Raw genomic sequence first — 19,449 nt, 5'->3', positions numbered from 1 at the left:
TGACTTATCAGCTTTCCTACAGCAGAGTGCACTGTTGTTACATTTTTGCAGTTCCACATTTAACACCATTTTCTTCCATTTAAGAGAACAAGTGTGTGGTTTTTATTAATATTTACAAATGACAGAATTATCTACAAAATTCTATCTGGCTAGGTTGGCAGCCCTCACATATCTTCACACTTACCATAACTTGGCATCTGGATTCTCATTTTTATTCTTCCTCACGTCTCTCCCAACCATCCCCCAGTCTTGATTCTTTGAAATCACCTAGAATTAATTTACCTTTTTGTCCATGTTTTTTTATGTTATTTCATCCGATGTATGTCTTCATCAAGTTCACCTTATTCTAAAGCTGTGGATCCAAGGCTCTGATTCCTTCCCTAGCCATAATTCCCTCTTCTCCACTAAGTTACCCCAGATCTCATTTGCTGACTAAAGTATTCAGTTGTGTATCAGAGGGCTGCTCTTCTCACAGTAAGATTCTTATTATTCAGTCTTATATTATATTTATTACTATTATCTTGTTAGATTTTTTTTTGCTATTTTTTTCAATAGATATTAATAGCTGCTCTCTTACCTGTCCCATTTAGAAAATTAGTTTCAGTGTATAAAGTGTACTTGTTTCCAATAGTTTAGATCGTAATTAATAGTATGTCTGATTATAGTCCATTATTGTTATTGGTGATGTTATAACTGTTAATTCATTAGTGTTCATAGCAGGGTTTCTTCTAGGAGTCCTTCTCCTAGTATGTCAAAGTACAAGGGTTTAAAAAGTGCATGCCCTGCTGGCAAAAGATCCTGCCGCAGGATCTACACTCTGTGTATATATTACTTCAATGCTGCCCATCTCGAGGTGGATTGTGAAACGTGCTTCTTTCAACCCTAAAGCCATCCAGACTAGGAGAGAAAAAAATAGGTTAAAAGTTCTTCTTCCTCCTCAGACAGGGTCTTCTCTTCCTTAACCTTTACTACCACTGAGACTCCAACTAGGAAAATGGATAAGCTGTACTGAAAGGAGAGAGAGAGAGAGAGAGAGAGAGAAAGAGAAAGAGAAACAATTGTAAGGATAAAGCAGAAGGTAAGAAGTCAGACAAACCATGAAAATGGTCACTGGGTGAGATCCACTGACACCTCTGATCCGATTTTCATCACCTGTTTCTCACTGGATCTGGTAAGGCCTAGGTTACATTTGCCTATCGTACAGAAAATGATTTCCCTCTGCCACCTTTGGTGTCATCTTCCTCGAGGTCAGCTTGGTCATCTAGAAGTCTTACAGAGTTTGAAGTTGACAGAATGATGAGAACATTTCTGAGAGCTCATATTCAGCTTGGTGTTCTCTTGGTGCCATCACTTCGAACTCATCAGGTATGGGTATTACAACCTTTCCCATGTTATCTCCAGTACTGCCCTGCACTTCAGAACTGGTTTCCATGGATCCAAGCTCTACCGGTGCGCTTTTGCCTGAGCCAGCAGCTGAAGTCCAGCTACATCCTTAACTCTCTCAACTCTGAGGATCTCGGATTGAGAAGAGTCTAGAAGCTGAAGCTTTGACACCAAGGCTCTGGAATAAGGGACAACTCCAAAGCTCTTGTAGCCATCCTTTCCTTTTGGAGCCTTGAATCTTGAAGGCTCAGGTCCCGAGATCAGCTTTGGGCTTGAGGCCCATCGAGACAGGAAGTTTTCTTCTTCACCATTGGATGGAGGAAGCATTCCCTCGGTACTGATTATGGCTTTGGACTTCAAGGTCTTTGAACAGGTTTTGACTGGACCAAAGGCAAAGATATTATCCTTGACAGATGTGCAAATGGAAGCACTTGAACTCCTCTGTGGAGTCAGTCACCAAAGATATGGATTTGAGTGAGGGTGAGAGCTCCTCTCAGTCTCCCTTAGAAGATGTCAACTTTGATGAGATCTTTGAACTGATGAAGCAGCAAGGGGGCTTGTCCATCACTGGATGCATCTATCCATTCCTGCTATTTTCCCTAATAGGGAATCTAGGGTCTTGGATGGGCTTGGGAAATGGAAATATGCTTCACTGACATTTACATTCAGAATGCTGGACTATTTAGCCCATGTTGTATGTTTCCAGAGGGATCTGACTAAAGAGCTCACCAGCCCTCTTGGATAACCTGCCTACAGATGATCAAAAGACTGTGGACTCCCAGCTAACTGCCCTTCAGTCTAGTTTGAATGTTTCTATGCATCTGCTATTCAATGCAGCTTACGGTACAGCTAGGGTAGTGGGCACCAGCATCACTATGTGCTGGCATGCCTGGTTGCATCTTTGTGATTTCACAGAAGGCTTCAAGATGTCCTTTGTTAATACACCTTTTGATGGTTCCACTCTTTTTTGACCAAAAGTGAAAGATAACGCTGACCAGGAATTAACAGGGTGGTATTTTTCCATGAATCAGAGGGGTGGCAAGTTAATGTGCTTCAGGGAATCACAGGGTTATTACCATGAGTCTCCTGTGGATACATCTCTTCATGGCAGAGGTGAGGGTAGCATGAATGGATGTCACCCAGAGGCAGAGACAGACCGTATAATCAGGGATTCCGCTGTCCATTTACTGAAAAGCCCTACCAGAGCTCCTGAAAGGTTGCCCAACTGTCATTCTCTGGAGGCAGTCGGTGGGCCCTCATCCCTGCTCCTGCAAACCTAGCAGGACATCACAACAGATTCATGGGTGCTGAGGATAATAACCAGAGGCTGTTCAATTCCTTTTTCTTATCCACCAACAAAAAAGACAAAGGTTTCTGACATTCTACCCAGTCAATGAGAATCGGTGGCAGCAAAAGAATACACGCTGCTAGAAAAAGCGATTCAACCAACAGGTCCTCCCAAGACTAGTCTGAGTCTGGAGTCTACTCCGGGTTCTTTTAAGTACCCAGGAAAACAGGGGTACTCAGACCAGTTTTGGATCCTAGTCATCTTAGTCAGTTTATGAAACACACAAAATTCCAGATGGTCATGCTACAGTCCATACTGCCTCTTCTGAGGAAAGATGATTGGGTTTGTTCTGTGGATATACAAGATGCCTGTTATCACATAAAGATAGAACTGCAATCCAGGAGATTTCTTTGTTAACATCTGGGTGCCAGTCAGCATCAGTTCAGAGCACAGCCCTTCAGTCTCAACACAGTCTCCGTGGTGTTTACCAAAGTTATGGCAGTAGTGGCAACACACCTTCACCTGCTGGGGATCCAGGTTTTCCTGTCTCTAGATGATTTTCCCCTTACTACTTCAATGAGGGATCTATTTCTACAACAAAAAAGACCTTCTGCTCCAGTTAATGCTGAACTTGGAATTGCGGTCAACCATTCCAAAAGTCAGCTCCTTTCAACCCAACAGACAGAATTCATAAGATGTCACTTAAACTTGCCATTACAGTTAGCCAAGTTACTGACCTCCAGGGTACTTTCCTCCGACTAGTTGCTATCCAGGTAATACAACATCCCTTCCTACAAACAAGGCTAATTCTTGGACTACTAGGTTTAATAGCTTCAACCATTATGCCAGTCCCTATAGCCATATACCACAAGAGGGTACTTTAGTGGACCCTCTTCGTACAATGGGCCCAAACAACCCATCCCCTCCTTCCCAAGATTTGTATCACCCAGATTTGCAAGAATCACATCAGCTAGTTGCTTACCTCCCCATTGGTTACAGAGGACCATTTTTTGTCCAAAACAGCCACTAGCAGCTATAACCATTATTGCCTCCCCTCTGGGGTGTGGGTGGGGGGCATTTCAAAGGGAGGACAATCCAAGAAGATTCTTGGTCACATACTGTATGGAAGCTAATCTTCATATTCAGTGCCTTGGAGATGAGAGCAGTCTTCCTAATGTTGCAGGCTTTTCAGCACTTACTCCCCATAGGTGTGACTTTGATACAGTCAGACAACATGGCAGTAGTTTGGTATATCAACAAACAGGAGGTAGCTTAGCCTTATTCTCTTTGCCAGGAAGCCATGATAGTGTGGCAGTGGGTGATGTCTTCACATCATTTTCTGGTAGCAATGCATATCCTGGGGACATCCAATGTGTTAGAGGACAAACTGAGCAGAACAGTTTTGGTGCCTTAGGAATGGTCCCTCAACCAGTCAGTGGCAACACAAATTTTCAGCCCTTCAGGCCAACCTTGCTGCAGACTCTTTACTTTGTACCTAAACAACAAATGTAGCAGTTACTTTTCCCTTATCCCTCCACAGGGACAGTCTTTGAGGGGTGCTGTAGTCCACACTTGGCCCCCAGGTCTCCTATGCACTTTTCCTCCTATTCCCCTAGCAACCAAATTTATTCAGAAAGCAAGAAGATGCAAGACCAGAGTGATCCTCTTTACTCCTTTTTGGCCCCAACAAGTATGGTTCCCATTCCTATGGCATCATCTAGCACATCATCCATGGATGTTGGATCAGTATCCAAATATCTTGAATCATCCATACAGACTTCCTTCTCTGGACCAGAAGTCCATGAAATTGACCACTTGTTTTTTCCAGTTTTGACCATAGCCAGAAATACCAGGCTTCCTGAATCAATTGCTAATATTATTTCAGCCTCTCAGAAGCAATCCACCAAGAATATCTATCATAGTAAATGGTAAAGGTTGTTTCCCAAATTTTTGAATAAAGAAGAATATGCTTTACGCATGCTAGATGTCCATTGTCAACTCAGATTCTATCTCCACAGAACAAAAGACTTCAGGTAATCTGATCAATTATTTGTTGTTCTCTGGAGAGTGAAGCTGGGAAATGGAGTTTCTAAAGTGTATATTATTTGTGTGTATGAAAAGAGGCTTACCCTTACAAGGCAAACATAAAGCTCCTTCCATAAGAGCAGAAGCCACTTCTACTGCCTTTATGAATAGATTTCCCATCAGTATTTGTAGCATTGTCGCCTCACAGCAAGAGGTTCTCCCATTCGATTCTCGACTGGAGCGCCTTCTGTGTGGAGTCTGCATGTCCTCCCCGCAGTCGAGTGGCGTTCGAAAGACATGTGTGAATGGGCATGCCTTCATTGATGGTTGGATGTCGAGCTGGCACCTCGGCACCATGAAAAAAAATCTACTGCCAATCATTAGCAGACCGGAGTTCTGCTGTGGTGACCCCTAACTGGGAAAAGCTGAAAAAAGAACAACATTTGTGCAGCAACAACTTGGTCAGCTGTCTACACCTTTGTGTCTCATTTCAAATTGGATGTCCAGTCTAGATCATGTTTTTCATTTGGTTCTGCCATACTCAGGAGCATTCTTCCTTGAGCCCAACCAAGTAACAGTGTGAGAATCTGTCCCAAAAGTTGAATCAGATGAAAACAGACAACTGCAGATACATAAGTTATGTACTTGCCACAATGATAGACCCACATTCTGTTCTTTGTTCTTCGTCTGGTTCAACATCCCTCCCCTCTTCTTCCTTCCAGTGTTGTCACTGACAGTTTCTGGTGCCCAGGCAGTCCTCACCTAGACCCTAGGGACATTAGAAAATGTAAAATAAGTACTACCCTTTATATGCACAGTAGAGAATGCACCAACTTTAATAAGTTTATATTTTCTATAATTGAGAAAGTGGTGCAAAATCCTAGAGGGGGTGATAATGACTTACAGCTTCTGATAAAAGAAACAGAATGGCAGCTGAGATTAAATGCTAAAGAAAAAACAGGTATAAATGATAGCCTGTCCATTATTAGCATTTTAAAAAGAAGACCTAACCAGATATAGGCTTTACACAAACAGTTTTACCATGGGAAATGACTTGTGCTATTTATCACACTGTTATATTAGCTAAATTAAATTGTGTATAAACAGCAGAACAATATTGCAGGAAATAATTATGAAGGTGCTGATTCTAAATAGTTTTTATGTAGTGTCTGCTTTGTATTTTTAAATATGATGTTGTATGAAAAGTTTTAACTAATTTTAACTAGAAAACAGAAAGTTAACACCGGCAATCAAGGAAGTTATGTCATAATTATGTTACCCCCTACATTTTTAAATAGGGTGCCTTGCACCACTACATTTGACACTGAAGATGTCTTTTTAGCTGTAATGCTAGGTGAAAGCACTTAGTCAACTGTGTGTCTGTCTGTTTCAACTAAAAGTATGAATTCAGTGGAATAAAAGACCATCCTTTCATTTTGAGCTTTGGGCTGCAGCTTTATTTTATTTGTGTTTAAGGAGGGAGAGTGGAGTTTGGTTCTCACCTAGACCTTGTCTGCTAATTATTTTCCCTCTGTCCGTTATTGTGATATTTAACATGCTCATCAATTGGAACACCTAAATGGTTTCTTCAGTTATAGAAGCAAATCATTGTATGGGTTTAAGGCTGAAAACTTGATCTGAGGTAACTTAGTGGAGAGGAGGGAATTGTGGGTAGGGGAGAAATCAGAGCCTTAGATCTACAGCTTTAGAAAAAAGCACTGAGGACAGATCCAGGTCCAACAGCCCAAAGGTTGAAGTGGACGAAGAATAGACAACATGGATCAATCAACATGGTAAGTACAACACTTTTGTTTCTTACCTATACCCCACCATGCCAGAGGCCACTGTGAAGGTGTAGGCTGACCTCACAACTTCACCAGTGCTTCATGGACATACTGTAACTGTAAGTCCTGCCCAAGCTTCCAATGAGTCCCAACCCACACAGTACCTGAAATATGTATTGCTTCCAGCATGCACATATGCATCATAAAGGAGAAGTGTGGTATTGTCATGACTCTAGGTCTGACCCTCATCAAGGTACAATACTTGGCATAAATCATCAGATTTGCATATCTGTGATCCAGGTACAGACACCTACTATCAACAGCATTGTGGAGATGATGAATATACTGCATAGCTTGCATAATAATGTGCAAAATCTGCACAGTAATATGAAGCTTAAGGACAGGAAACAGAGTTGCTACTCACGTCCCTTATGGCAGTTGCTGCCTACATATTTGTCTCAATCAGACTTATGGTAATTGCTGTCCAGTCTGCCTCTGCAAGTGATGTAGCCCATGGCTATGGGGGAACCAAGATGTGAGGTGGTTGGGCACATGTCAAAAGTAGTCAAACTACACGGACCATTCCTGAGACAGCTTCAGGTAAAAAGCATGATCCCATAGTTGTGTGCCTTTCCTGCCACAGAATTAAGTACTAGAACTGCAAGCCACTACAGCAGATATCAGTGATTGTCATGGTTATTGCATGGCAGCTCAACCACCTCCACTACAGGATGTGATCCTTGACTGCCCACAATATCTTGTCAGAGTAAGCAACTAATGAAGTCTCCCCCTGTAACCCTACTCCATATTATAGTGCTGCTATCATCTGTCACTATGTCCCTGTCACCTGTGCAATTGATGAAGACTGTGCTATGCCCACCTCTTAACCTGCATAGATATGGTTATATCTGATGCACAGTGTGGACAATACATGCACTGTCTTGTGTAGCCTGGGTATACTAATGCATACATTATTTTATTCTGTGTTGTCTGAGTCATGGCCCATAACTGTGGAATGGATGCTGCCTCTTTGGCAGTGCCACAGTATATTACACCTACCTCTGAATCACATGTCATATGACTGCTGGCAGTTTGTCCCCAAAGTCTGCTCCTTGCTCTTCTACTGCCCTTGTTGGGATGTTTACATGCTCCGGTAGCTGTTGGTACAGTGCTGTATTATGCAACATTACACACACCATGATGATTGTGGTGCAGCTCTCAAGTATACATTGTAGCAGTCCACCCAATGTGTTCAGACAGAGGAAGTGTCCCTTCAGTTGACAAAACGTACTCCACAACATTTGGTGCTGTATGCCATCTCTGTGATAGTGTGGAGGTTATAGATAAGGATCATCATTCAAGGCTCTAATGTATATCTGGCATCATCTGCAACACACGCAAGTCACACCATTGTATGTGGCCTGCTCTGTGCTTGCATGACAACTGTGTACAATGCCCTATGTAACCCACCTATGTTTGTACCTGCCAGCTAGATGAATCTGTGCGTAGGCACTCCACATGAACCTTTGGGGTAGGTTGGACACAAACCATATGTGTGAATCATGAGAACTGTTATATACTGAACATCACACACCATCTATCAGTTCAGGAGTAGGACGCCTTTCCTGTTAATCTATCCTAGTCCCTGGTGGGGCCTTAGTGGCCTTATATGTACAATCTGTGGCTCCCAGAACCTGAAGGAAACAGACTATTCTGTAAAATGCCTACATAGTACTAGATCTTTCCACAGCAGTCTTAGTGAACCATATATACTTCTCCACATGCTATAGCTTGATATCAAGGAATGTATATAGGATACATAAGATTGAAACCCGTGATAATCCCTGAAGTGTCTCCCTCAGGTCACTGGAAGTTTGCTGTGGCTGAGATACTTAATGCTACACATACCTATGTGCCCACTGGGGTGGGCACACCATGCATTTCCCCCATTTCTGCTTATGATCAACACAGTTTGACCAAGTCATATATGATCTTCTTATCCCATGGTAGTTGTCCACACTTTGCTGATCTGTGATGGTGCTGATGGTACATTCTGCTCTGATTCAGATGGCTGTGGTGCATCATGTCATGGATACTGTCACTGAGCACATGCTGTCTTGCAATAGCTGCTGCTACTCCTAGAATCTCTACTTCCTTGAACACTAAAAAACCCTGGTGTTCAGAATACTTTTCCACTATTGTGCAGTGTGCAGTTTTATATGTTTCTGAATCATTCTGCTATGTTTGCTGTTACCATGTGCATAATTTAAGTGCCTCATTTGCATTGAGCTCTTCATTTCATATCATTTTGCAGTCATTTGCAAAGACTTCATGCTGTGCTATTTTCTCTTTGTGCAACTACACTGTTTATGTCTTTGAACGGCCCACTCCCTGGGTATTGCTGCTTTCTGCACTGATCTGCACTGTGCATTGTACTAAATATCTATGAATTGTGGCCTGCATTCTTCCATTGTATGTACTGTCAAAGAAATGACAGTTTATTTCATGGTTAATGAAAGACCTTTTATATACAAGCTTTTATTGAGAGAATTATCACATGCATGATACTTCCACAGACCCAGGCAATTATAGACCCATAAGTCTGACCAACTTCATATGCAAAGTCATCGAAAGACATATCATGGAATTAATCATTCATGACATAGGGAACCTCCAAACACTGGACCTGTTTCAGTTTGGATTCATCAAGGGCAAGTCGTGTTTATTCAACCTGGTGGATTTTTTTGGAAAGGTCATCAAAGCAATGGATTAAGGCAAAGTGGTACACAGCACACACCTCAACCTGGCCAAAGTTATGCCAACTCCATCACACTCCAAATTAGGAAAACACCACTTGGCACATAAAAGCAGCTTTATTCAAAAACCTGGGACAGTGTATATAAAACTCTGAACTAGCACCTCGGCTTACACCTTCAGAGTTCAGAATTTTCAAAATTTTCAAAACCAGTAAAACAAACCTATAAATATAATCCACTAATTAAAACAAATTAAATTATTAACTTAATCAAACAATTAATTAATTTGTTCATATGCTGAACTCATACATTTTAAAGATACAAGCACTGTTTTCCACATAGATAAACATCTCAAAAAATATAAATATTTCTTAAATACTATAAATTCCTAAAGTATTTTAAATACTAAATGAAACATGCCAGTAAGTACATACAAATACAAATACATCTACCAAAAGACATATCATATAATATAATCACAAAGTGAAGGAATCCATGAATGTTCACAGAATAATAAATAAATAAATTTCTTCATTAATACAAATACAACTCCATTTCCAAGAATCTTCCCTATAATTATTAATACTATTAAACATTTCACAAGCAATTCATTATTAAGGCCCATAGGTTGCAAAGCATCATAGGCAAAAGTGAACCAAGCTTCCTTCCGTAATAACATATCAGAAGGATCTAAATACAACTCAGAACATCTAAGCACATACGTTATAAAAAACTTTAATAAGTCAGGATCACTGTTATTCTAAAAAACGTGATGCTAATGGACTAACAGGGGAGTTATTTTTAACATCTTGAATATGTTCATATATTCTCACCCTAACCTAGCGTATAGTCTTGCCAATATATAATTTGTTACAGGGGCAAAATAATCCATATATCACCATCTTCTGATAAACTTCACTGGACCCTTAAACAACCTCCCATTGATAACATAAGTAGCCTTCTGACAAGTATACTGGCTAGTGGTACATCCCTTAGCGTGAAATTCCAAAATAACACTACCAGTTCTTGTATGTACAACCCTACTTGCTATGCTAGGTGAATTTTTATATGAAATATTCAGTTTCATGTTATATGTCTCATCAGATGTTATAATATACCAGTGTTTCTTAAAAATGCGTGATGTGCCTTCAAGAAATGGAGCATACTGAGTCCCAAAGTATATATCCTCTTGTTGCCCCTTATTTCTTTTTACCTTTCTATCACATTTATTCTTTCAAATGAATCAGCTACATCTGTCCTCAACTTTCTGCCATGTAGTCATAAGTGAATTATAATTATAACCTCTAGACAGTACTCTATTACCCATGTTCATAGCTACTATCTGAAAATCACCCTCCTCTGAACGTCTATAAAATTCACCATAGGGTAGGGATTTCATCAAATGGCTAGGGTGTGCACTTGATACATACAAAAAAGAATTTACAGAAGTTCCTTTTCTATATAAAGTAGAATTTATTACATCATTAACAATATACAACATATCTAAATAGTGACTAATTCTGTCATGTATGCCATAAGTGAAAAATAAACCAAAATAATTCTTCTGTATTGTCTGCATGAAACCAATAAACTGTTCCTGAGAACCCTGTACTATAAAAAAAAAAAAACAAATCATCAGTGTAGCAGTTATAAAACACTACATTGTCAACAAGAAAATTTCCTCAAATATTCTCATAAACAAATTGGCATAACATAGGTATTTTGGATAGCATAGGCTAGTACTAAGCTAACTGCCCTTGTGAGCCATTTTAAGCCTAGCCAATTATCCTTGTGAGACTCAAACCCTGCACCTTCTGTTTGTAAGGCAAACCCCTTAACCATTAGGCCACCCTCTCAACCCCATAGTTGGTCTCAAATTTAGCCCCATAGCTGTGCCCCTCAGTTATCTGTAAAAATCCCATCAAAAGAAAATCAATTGTTCAAAATAAAACTAGCAATGTTTAATATACTCTGTAACCCATTGACATCCACCAAATAATGTGCAATAGCCTCTAATCCACATTTATGTTCAATAGAAGTATACAGCCTATTTACATCTACTGTCACAAAAATACCCTTTCTGCCACTTAATCTGCTTAAGTTCCTTAAGAAAATGCTGTGTATCCCTCACATAGGAAGGAAGCCGTGTCACATAAGGTTGTAAAATTTTATCCAAGATCTCCCCTACCCTTTCTGTGGGCCCTCCCACCTGTGACAAGATAGTTCTCCCCAGTTGGGTTTCCACATTATTATGGACTTTAGGAAGGGCATAGAATAAGGGAATATGAGGATTCACCATAACTAATACATCCTTCAGCCTATCAGACAATATATCCCTATTCACCAGGTCCTCACATAGAGTTACAATATCAGATTGAATATACATAGGGTTTATTCCCAGTTTAGTTTGCTTTTCTACTGTGTCACCCACTAGAATGCTCACAGATAGGGTGCAGATAATCAAAATAGGGGGAAGTTACCTCCACAAAGAGACAAGTTACCAGTGGAGTCCCCCAGGGTGCTGTGTTGGGACCTCTCCTGTCTGACATCTACTTTTCTGAAATAAAAGCCAATACCAAAGGGCTCTGGCTTACTAAGTTTGCAAATGACTGCAAGCTAGGAGCAATCATTGAATCCCCAAATGACTTAACCATCCTGCAGGAAGGTTTGTGTCAAATAAATAATTGGTGCCAAAATCATGTACTGAAACTTAATGCTAAAAATACAGTATCGTGTCCTCTGGGATGGTATCTACCCCAGGGAACTATTACATTGACAGTACACCCCTAAGACTTGACACAGTTGTTCAGGATTCGGGAACTTATGTGAACAGTGACCTAACTTTTGACCAGTATGTCTATTGTTGTAAGAAAGTCCTTCTGTATTGCACAGTTTATAAATAAAGAGATTGTGTCCAGATGTAGGGATGTCATTGTCCCCTTTACTCAACCTTCATTAGGTCAATCATTGATAATCCCACCTTTAGCATGCATCTGTCTGGGCACAGACAACAATTGGAATGCCCGCAGAGATACCTTACTAAAAAGATACAAGGCCAAACCAACATGTCCTACATGGACCGACTCAAATCCCTGGCACTACACTGGGTAAGCTACAGACTGATAAGAGGTGACCTGTATCTGGCATGCAAGGCATCCTCTGACCCATTAATGATGGATTTACTGCATTTCAGCAAGTTAAATGGCATCAGAAATACTCGGTCTAGGGATCTAAACCTCTTCTGCAACATTAGCAGGACACATTCGAGGGACAGGTGTATCTCACAGAGGATACCACTGCTGTGGAACAGACACCTTATCCACATAAAACAAATCCGTATTCAAGCGCAACTTAGATCTATGGATGTAAAACAGAATATTTACCCCAGCACTGCCCACTGTACTATCAGTGAACAGAGGCAGCTCCTAAGTGTTTTATTCCACGCATGGGGCCCCCACCAAATTTTCTATTGTATGATCCCAGCCCAGTTATTCTAATTAAAGGTACTGTATAATTATTGACTATGGGATGGGTAAGGCCAATCTGTAACCAAATGGGATAGGTTATTTTGAGCACAAAAAAGAAAATTGTCTAGACTTAAAATGGCTCACAAGGTCTGCTAGCCTCATACTTACCTATGAACCTATGAGAATATTGATGAACAACATACAGTGAATAAACCTAGCATACATTTATGATAGGGATATTAGTAAAATGCATATAGTATATGCAAAATCAAAGGTAGATTGAAGTGTGAAAGTGTTATAAGTTGTTTTCTGTTTTTTTTTCTTCATTTCAGCCTAAGTTGCAGACGCTGTATCATTGTAGGAAATGGAGGAATTCTGACAAACAAGTCGCTGGGATCTAAAATTGACGAATATGACATTGTAGTCAGGTATGTCTTTTTCTGCTTGTGATTTATCATCTTTCACAGATTAAATAAACAAGACAATGGATAAAATGTGTAAAGTACAACAATATTTGTAGAGTGGAACCTGACACCATGAAGGGTCCAGAAAGCTTGCCATATTAAAATATTTTAAATTTTAAGTGGGTCAGTAAGACTTTAACTAGAGTGATTATATATAGTAAAAAAGAAAACATATTACATTTATATTAAGGTCATGATATTGCTTTACATTACACAGTAGTTCATGCTGAAAGTATGAGGGGATTTATGAAATTCAGTAGCATATGACTTTGTCAGCATTTTCTTTGGTTTAAAATGAAGTAACACTCCACTTAATGACTGCTTACTGGACAATTTACATTCCCAATAGCACTCTAGAGACACCTTTAAATGTCTTTAATGTAGAGATCACCAGAGGGCATTGTTTAATCTTGCTGATTGAATATGCCCTATTGAAAAGAAGTCTACTTATGGAGGGCCCACGGAAAATGCTCCATATGTACATGGGTAAAAATATAGTAAACCAGTGGGGAGGGGGTTTATAAAGCTTATCTTGAGGTGTACATGATGTATACACCTTGAGGTAACATTTTTGAATTTATAGACAGCCCTACCATGGTGATTTTGCATGAAGACATACAGCACCCTTGTGGGCTGTCTCCACACCTGTGTTACATGCTAGTGAAGAAGGCTGGGGAGAGGTACATACTAATTAGTCGTGTATTTTCACACCAGAACTGTCGCCAAAAAGGTATTTTCTCACTAAGCAATTAATTGAGTGTCCATGCAGAGTAGCATGGCAGCTCCTTGCATCTTGTGGAGTGTACATGGCCAAAGGCTTGTGTTCCTCCATTGTGGTAGAGATAACTTCTGGGATATTTAGAGGTAAAGAGGATTAGGTGGTGTGTTTGTGTGTGTGTGTGTGTGTGTGTGTGTGTGTGTGTGTGTGTGTGTGTGTGTGTGTGTGTGTGTGTGTGTGTGTGTGTGTGTGTGTGTGTGTGTGTGTGTATGTGTGTGCCAGGGGCTGCAGGTTTGGGTGTATAAGTGAGTTTTGTATGCCTGGGAGGTATCAGTATGGGAGTTAGTGAGAGGGTACATTAGGTAGGTGTGTAAGTGGGAGATTGGATGAGTGTGTCTGTGAAAGCAATCAAATGGGGAAGACACTATTTTGTGTGTGGTTTGGGGTGGCCATAATACTTCCACACACCTTAACTAAAAAGCAGAATGTTCAGCATTGGGTGGGGGAATCATTATCCATAAGGGAAAACTGTTTATAGGTGTACCTGAGTGGCACTTAAACAGAATGCAGGATCGAGGGTGGGGGGAATCACTAGTCACCAGGGATATAATTCTATACTCATGCCTGAGTGGCAGTTAAACAGTAGGGGGTTGAGGGTGAGGGGAACCACTAGCCACCAGTGATAACCTGTTTACAGTCATGCATGAGTAGCACACAGTGTTGGGGAAACAGTATAGATACCAGGAATTAATCTGCTTAATGTGCCTGATTGACATATAAACCTAACGTGGGTTGAGGGAGGACACTATATACTACAGATACTCAATATTACATGCCTTAAAGCCACAAAGTTTAAAAATAGAGCAGGGAGCCACTAGACACCAGGGATAAAGTATAAATAAGTGAAAAAATAATCTGAGTGGGGGGAGTCTGAACACTGCACTTTTGACATATGAAACCTCTGCATTAGCTCGCTGTGCTAACGGATAAGATATTCTTAACATATATTGAGGCTCTCATTTCTCTGCAGTGCCTGAACAGTTTCAGATGTATGAGGGAGGTACAGAAAACATTAAGCATACCTCTCAGCCTCAAAGTGCAAGCAGAAAGGTTTTGCCTAGCATGCATTTAATGAAGGATATGAAGTGTGAAACTCAAATGTCTGGCACTAAGGAATGGCTGCAATCATTCAAGAATTTCCTGGGCAGGGAAAACGGATACATTATGGATAGTCTGACAAAGTGACAGGTATGGAGTATGTAGTGTGTGTTTTACTGTGTGGTTGTTTGTAGGACAATGACAAAGGAGGGAGGGATGCCTATGCTAACACAATGTGGCCAACACTGGTAACACCTACAGGAAGTATTGATCTGCTTTCCCAAATAGTTGACTATGATTTGTAAATATGTAGATTAGGAGACTATATAGACTTTAACTCTGTAACACTACTACTTCTTTGTCATATGGATCACAGCTGTAGTAGCCTTAACTATACAGTTTATATCTTGTTAAGGACTATAACAGCTGGCCAGCTTCCAAAGCTTTCATGGCACCTTCCTCATGCCCAAACCATTAGTCAGCTCAACCTGAACTTACTAAAAAGTCAGGTTTGTATGCCAAGCAATTCAGAGCTTTCCTGCCATTGAAGATCACTCCTGTTGTGGGCTTTCAAGCATCGACTTCAGGCTAACACTGTTTCATTGCTGGACAGATAAATTCCCTTCAGGGATGAAACTTTCCCCCTTACTTTTTCTGCCAAAAATTGTTTTTTTTTCTGTAAAGCATTAATTTTAAAGTTAAGGAAAAGTGTTTTTATTGACCGTCATGTGACTTTTAATTACTTTTAAATGGGAGCATCACTTATTCTTTTGTGGTAAAAAAAAAATAGTTGATCCAGTGCTGCTTATTTTCATCCAATTCAACACATGGGTTGTTGGATCCAATCAGATATGACCTCAGCACTGTTTCAGAAGCGTCACAGATCCATGGCTCTGACTCCTCCCCTACCCATAATTCCCTCCACTCCTTCGTAGTAACTTAGATCTTGTTTGCCACCTGGAACATCAGACGCATTCTACGAGGGCTCTTCATCAGAAAGTACATCCTTTGCTGTTTCATCAGATGCTCCTGTCCTTCTGAGAGGCTTGTCTTTCCAGATTCTTTTTTTTTTTTTTTTTTTTTTCTCTCTAGACTAAAAGCATCTAGGAAGTCAGTGCCTTTAGTCTTTTGGACCCGACCTTCTTCTTCTCAGCTTTAATTCTCATCAGAACTGATAAGCACGAGGCTGCATTCTCCTATATTACAGGAAGAACAATTTTCAAGACCAACCTCTGTGGCTTCTTTCCAGAAGCCTTACCAAGCAAGACATTGATAGAATGATGAGGAAGTCCTTGAGAATGCAAATTCAGCTTGGGGTTCTCTTGGTGCAGTCACTTTTGAATGCACAAAGTACTCATCCAACAACCCCTCCTCCTCTCTCTCCAGTACTGGTTGGTCCATTGGACTTGGCTGTCCTGAATCCATCCTGCCCTGGTGCACTTATGCTGGAACCAACAGTTGGTGCTACTTCATCTCCGACTGTATCTTTATCTCCTTTGACTCTGATGTGTTTAGATTGGGAGCAGTCTCATAGCAGAAGCACCAGGACTTGAGGGGGATGGGTTGACTCCTAAGTTATCAGAGACATCTTTCTGTCTTGGGGCCTCGGCCCTCAATAGCTCAGATCTGAGATAGGCCTTGGGGCTGAGAACCATCAGTGCTGGTGGCTTTAGCCTTCGATGCTTTTGAAAGGGTTTTGACTGTGTCAAATAAGGTGTTACCACTCAGCTCAGCCCAACTTAATCATGGATTGTACCACCTGTTGAGGCCCTGACTGATTTTATGGTTCAGTGGGAAAGGAAGGACCCTGATGTGATGGAATCAATACCAAATAAACCAGATAGGATCTTGCCATTACCTAAGGACAGGATGCATTAGAACAGAGGTCCACCGATAGATGCTTTTGTGGAAGTGGCAGCCCCCAAGAAGGAATCACTGGATGAAGGTTCCTCTGTCCACCCCTCTAACAGGGAGTCCAGAGGATTGGGCAGGTTTAGGAAATGGACATACACTTCAGTAACCTTCGCTTTCTGAGTACTGAGCTGTTTGACTCATGTAACATGATTCTGGAGAGACTTAACTAAGGAGCTCTCCAAGTCAGTGTTTGTTAACCTGCCTGTAGATGTTCAGAAGACTGTGGACTCCCAACTTACTTCCCTTCAGTCTGTATTAAACATTGCCATGGGACTGCTATCTAACTCAACTGATGGTACTGTGAGGGCAGCAGCCACTGGCATTACTGTACACTGACATGCCTGGATGCACCTTTATGACTTTATTGAAGGCTTTAAGATGTCTTTTGTTAATGTCCCATTTGGTGGTTCCATATTTTTTGGGCCAGAGGTAAAAGACACTCTAACCAGGAGTCAACAAGATGGAAAAACTCTCTCTGCAGTGGGAATCCATTTCTCCACCCCACAAAGGATCTTCTCTAGGAATCAAAGGGGTGCCAAGAAGATGTGGTTTCACAAATCACAGGGTTGTTATTATGACACTTGTGGGGATAGACTATCTCGTGGCAGAGGATCAAGTAACTCTAATAGCTGTCACCCAAGAGGCAGAGGTGGACTGCAGAACCAAGGCTTTCACAGTCCCTTCACTGAAAATCCCTACCAGAGTTCCTGAACAGTTGCCCAGCTGCTACACTCTGGAGACATTTGTGGGTGCTTATCAATGCACTTGCAAGCCTAGAAAAACATAACAACAGATTCCTGGGTGTTAAACATAATTTTTGGTGACTAGTCAATTCCCTTTTCATTTCCCCCAATAAAAAAAAAAAGTTCCTGATGTTCCACCCAGTCAGTGAGAACCTACAGCAGCAGAAATTTCCAAGCTGTTAGAAAAAAGAATCATCCAACCAGTCCCCAAAGACCAGTTAGAGCCTGCATTCTATTCAAAGTTCTCTTTGGTACCCAAGAAGATAGGGAACCTCAGACCTATTCTAGATTTGAGTTGTCTAAACCAGTTTTTAAAACAGACAAAATTCCAGATGGTCATGGTCTAGCCCATATTGTCTCTTCTGAGGAAGGGTGATTAGATGTGCTCAGTAGATCTGCAGGACACATACTATCATATAAAAATAGAGAAGCATTCCAGGAGGTTTCTCAATGTCCATCGTGGGAGCCAGTTATTACCAATTCAGAGTGCTACCCTTCAGTTTCACCTCTGCCCCCAGAGTGCTTATCAGGATAATGGCAGTGGTTGTAGCATATTTACATCTGTTTGAGTTCTAAGTTTTCCCATATCTCGATGATTGGCTCCTCACTGCTACCTCTAACTATTTACTGTTACACATCTGGACCTTCTGCTCCACCTAATGCAGTGAGAATCATGTTAAATTTACCCAAGAGCCACACGGACCCATCACAACAAATAGAGTTCATTGGATGCCACCTGGACTCAGCACTACAAATTGCCCATTTACCCCACTCCAGAGTGGTCTCCCAATGCCTGGTAGCTAAACAGGTACTTCAGCATCTTAGGTCTAGTGGCCTCCATAATCTTACTGTTTTCACTTGCGAGGTCCTACATGTGGGTACTCCAATGGACTCTTTCTGTACAATAGTATCAAAATGTTTACTCATTACATACCAAAATTTGCATTACTAAAATATGCAGAGATTTTTATCAGCCGGTGGATAAAACTTTCATTAGTGAAGGAAGGTCAGCTTTTGTACATGGATCCGCCAGTGGCTGTAGTAACTATGGGAGCCTCCCTTCCAGGATGGGGGAGCATTTCAAAGGGAGAATGTTCCAAGATTTCTGTTTGCATCTAGAGGCCAATCTTCACATCGGTTTCTTAGAGAAGAGAGCAGTCCTCCTAGCGTTACAGGCATTTTAGGATGTTCTTCACAAGGGTGTGATTTCCAGACAGACAGACAACATGGCAGTAGTCTGGTACATCAACAAACTGGGTGGAACTCGCTTGCACTCTTTTTGTTAGGAAGCCATAAGGGTATGACAGTGGGCGATGTCTTTGCACTGATTTATGATAGCAGTGCATATCCCTGGAGCATCCAGTGTATTAGCCGACAAATTGAGCAAAACCTTCTTAACACCTCACGAGGGCCCTCAATCTAACAGCAGCAGCTGTGATGTTCCATTGTCTGGACCAACCTTGCTGCAACCTCTTCCTCCTACCTGAACAGCAAGTGCAACAGTTAATTTGCCTTGATCCTTCAACAGGAACAGTCACAGAGGGATGTTGTAATCTATATTTGGCCCCCAGGTCTCCTTTATGCATTCCCCTGTTACCCATACTGAACAAATGCATCCAGAAAGGAAGAAAATGCAAGACAAGAGTGATCCTCATTGCTCCCCTCTGACCTTGTGGCCTCTACTAGTACATCCCCATAGGTGTTGGATTAGTACCCAAATCTCTTGACTCACCCAGCTGGATTGTCTCCTCTGGACCAGAAATCTATGAAACTATCTGCTTGGCTCCCCCAGTTCTGCCAATGGCCAGA

General features: G+C 41.1%; 1 protein-coding gene across 1 annotated transcript in view; it reads left to right on the top strand.

Annotated features, from left to right (window-relative positions):
• The window catches only part of ST3GAL3 (ST3 beta-galactoside alpha-2,3-sialyltransferase 3), a 3,995,325-nt gene that overhangs the window by 2,291,310 nt on the left and 1,684,566 nt on the right, over positions 1–19,449 (top strand). The window contains exon 8 of the mRNA XM_044085443.1: positions 13,036–13,131. Within this exon, the coding sequence (XP_043941378.1) occupies positions 13,036–13,131 (96 nt within the window). The remainder of the gene's footprint in view (positions 1–13,035; positions 13,132–19,449) is intronic.

The sequence above is a fragment of the Protopterus annectens genome, chromosome 10.part0, assembly GCF_019279795.1.
Source record: "Protopterus annectens isolate FY-2018-M chromosome 10.part0, PAN1.0, whole genome shotgun sequence".
NCBI lineage: Eukaryota > Metazoa > Chordata > Ceratodontiformes > Protopteridae > Protopterus > Protopterus annectens.
This window is presented reverse-complemented; position numbering and strand designations above follow the sequence as displayed.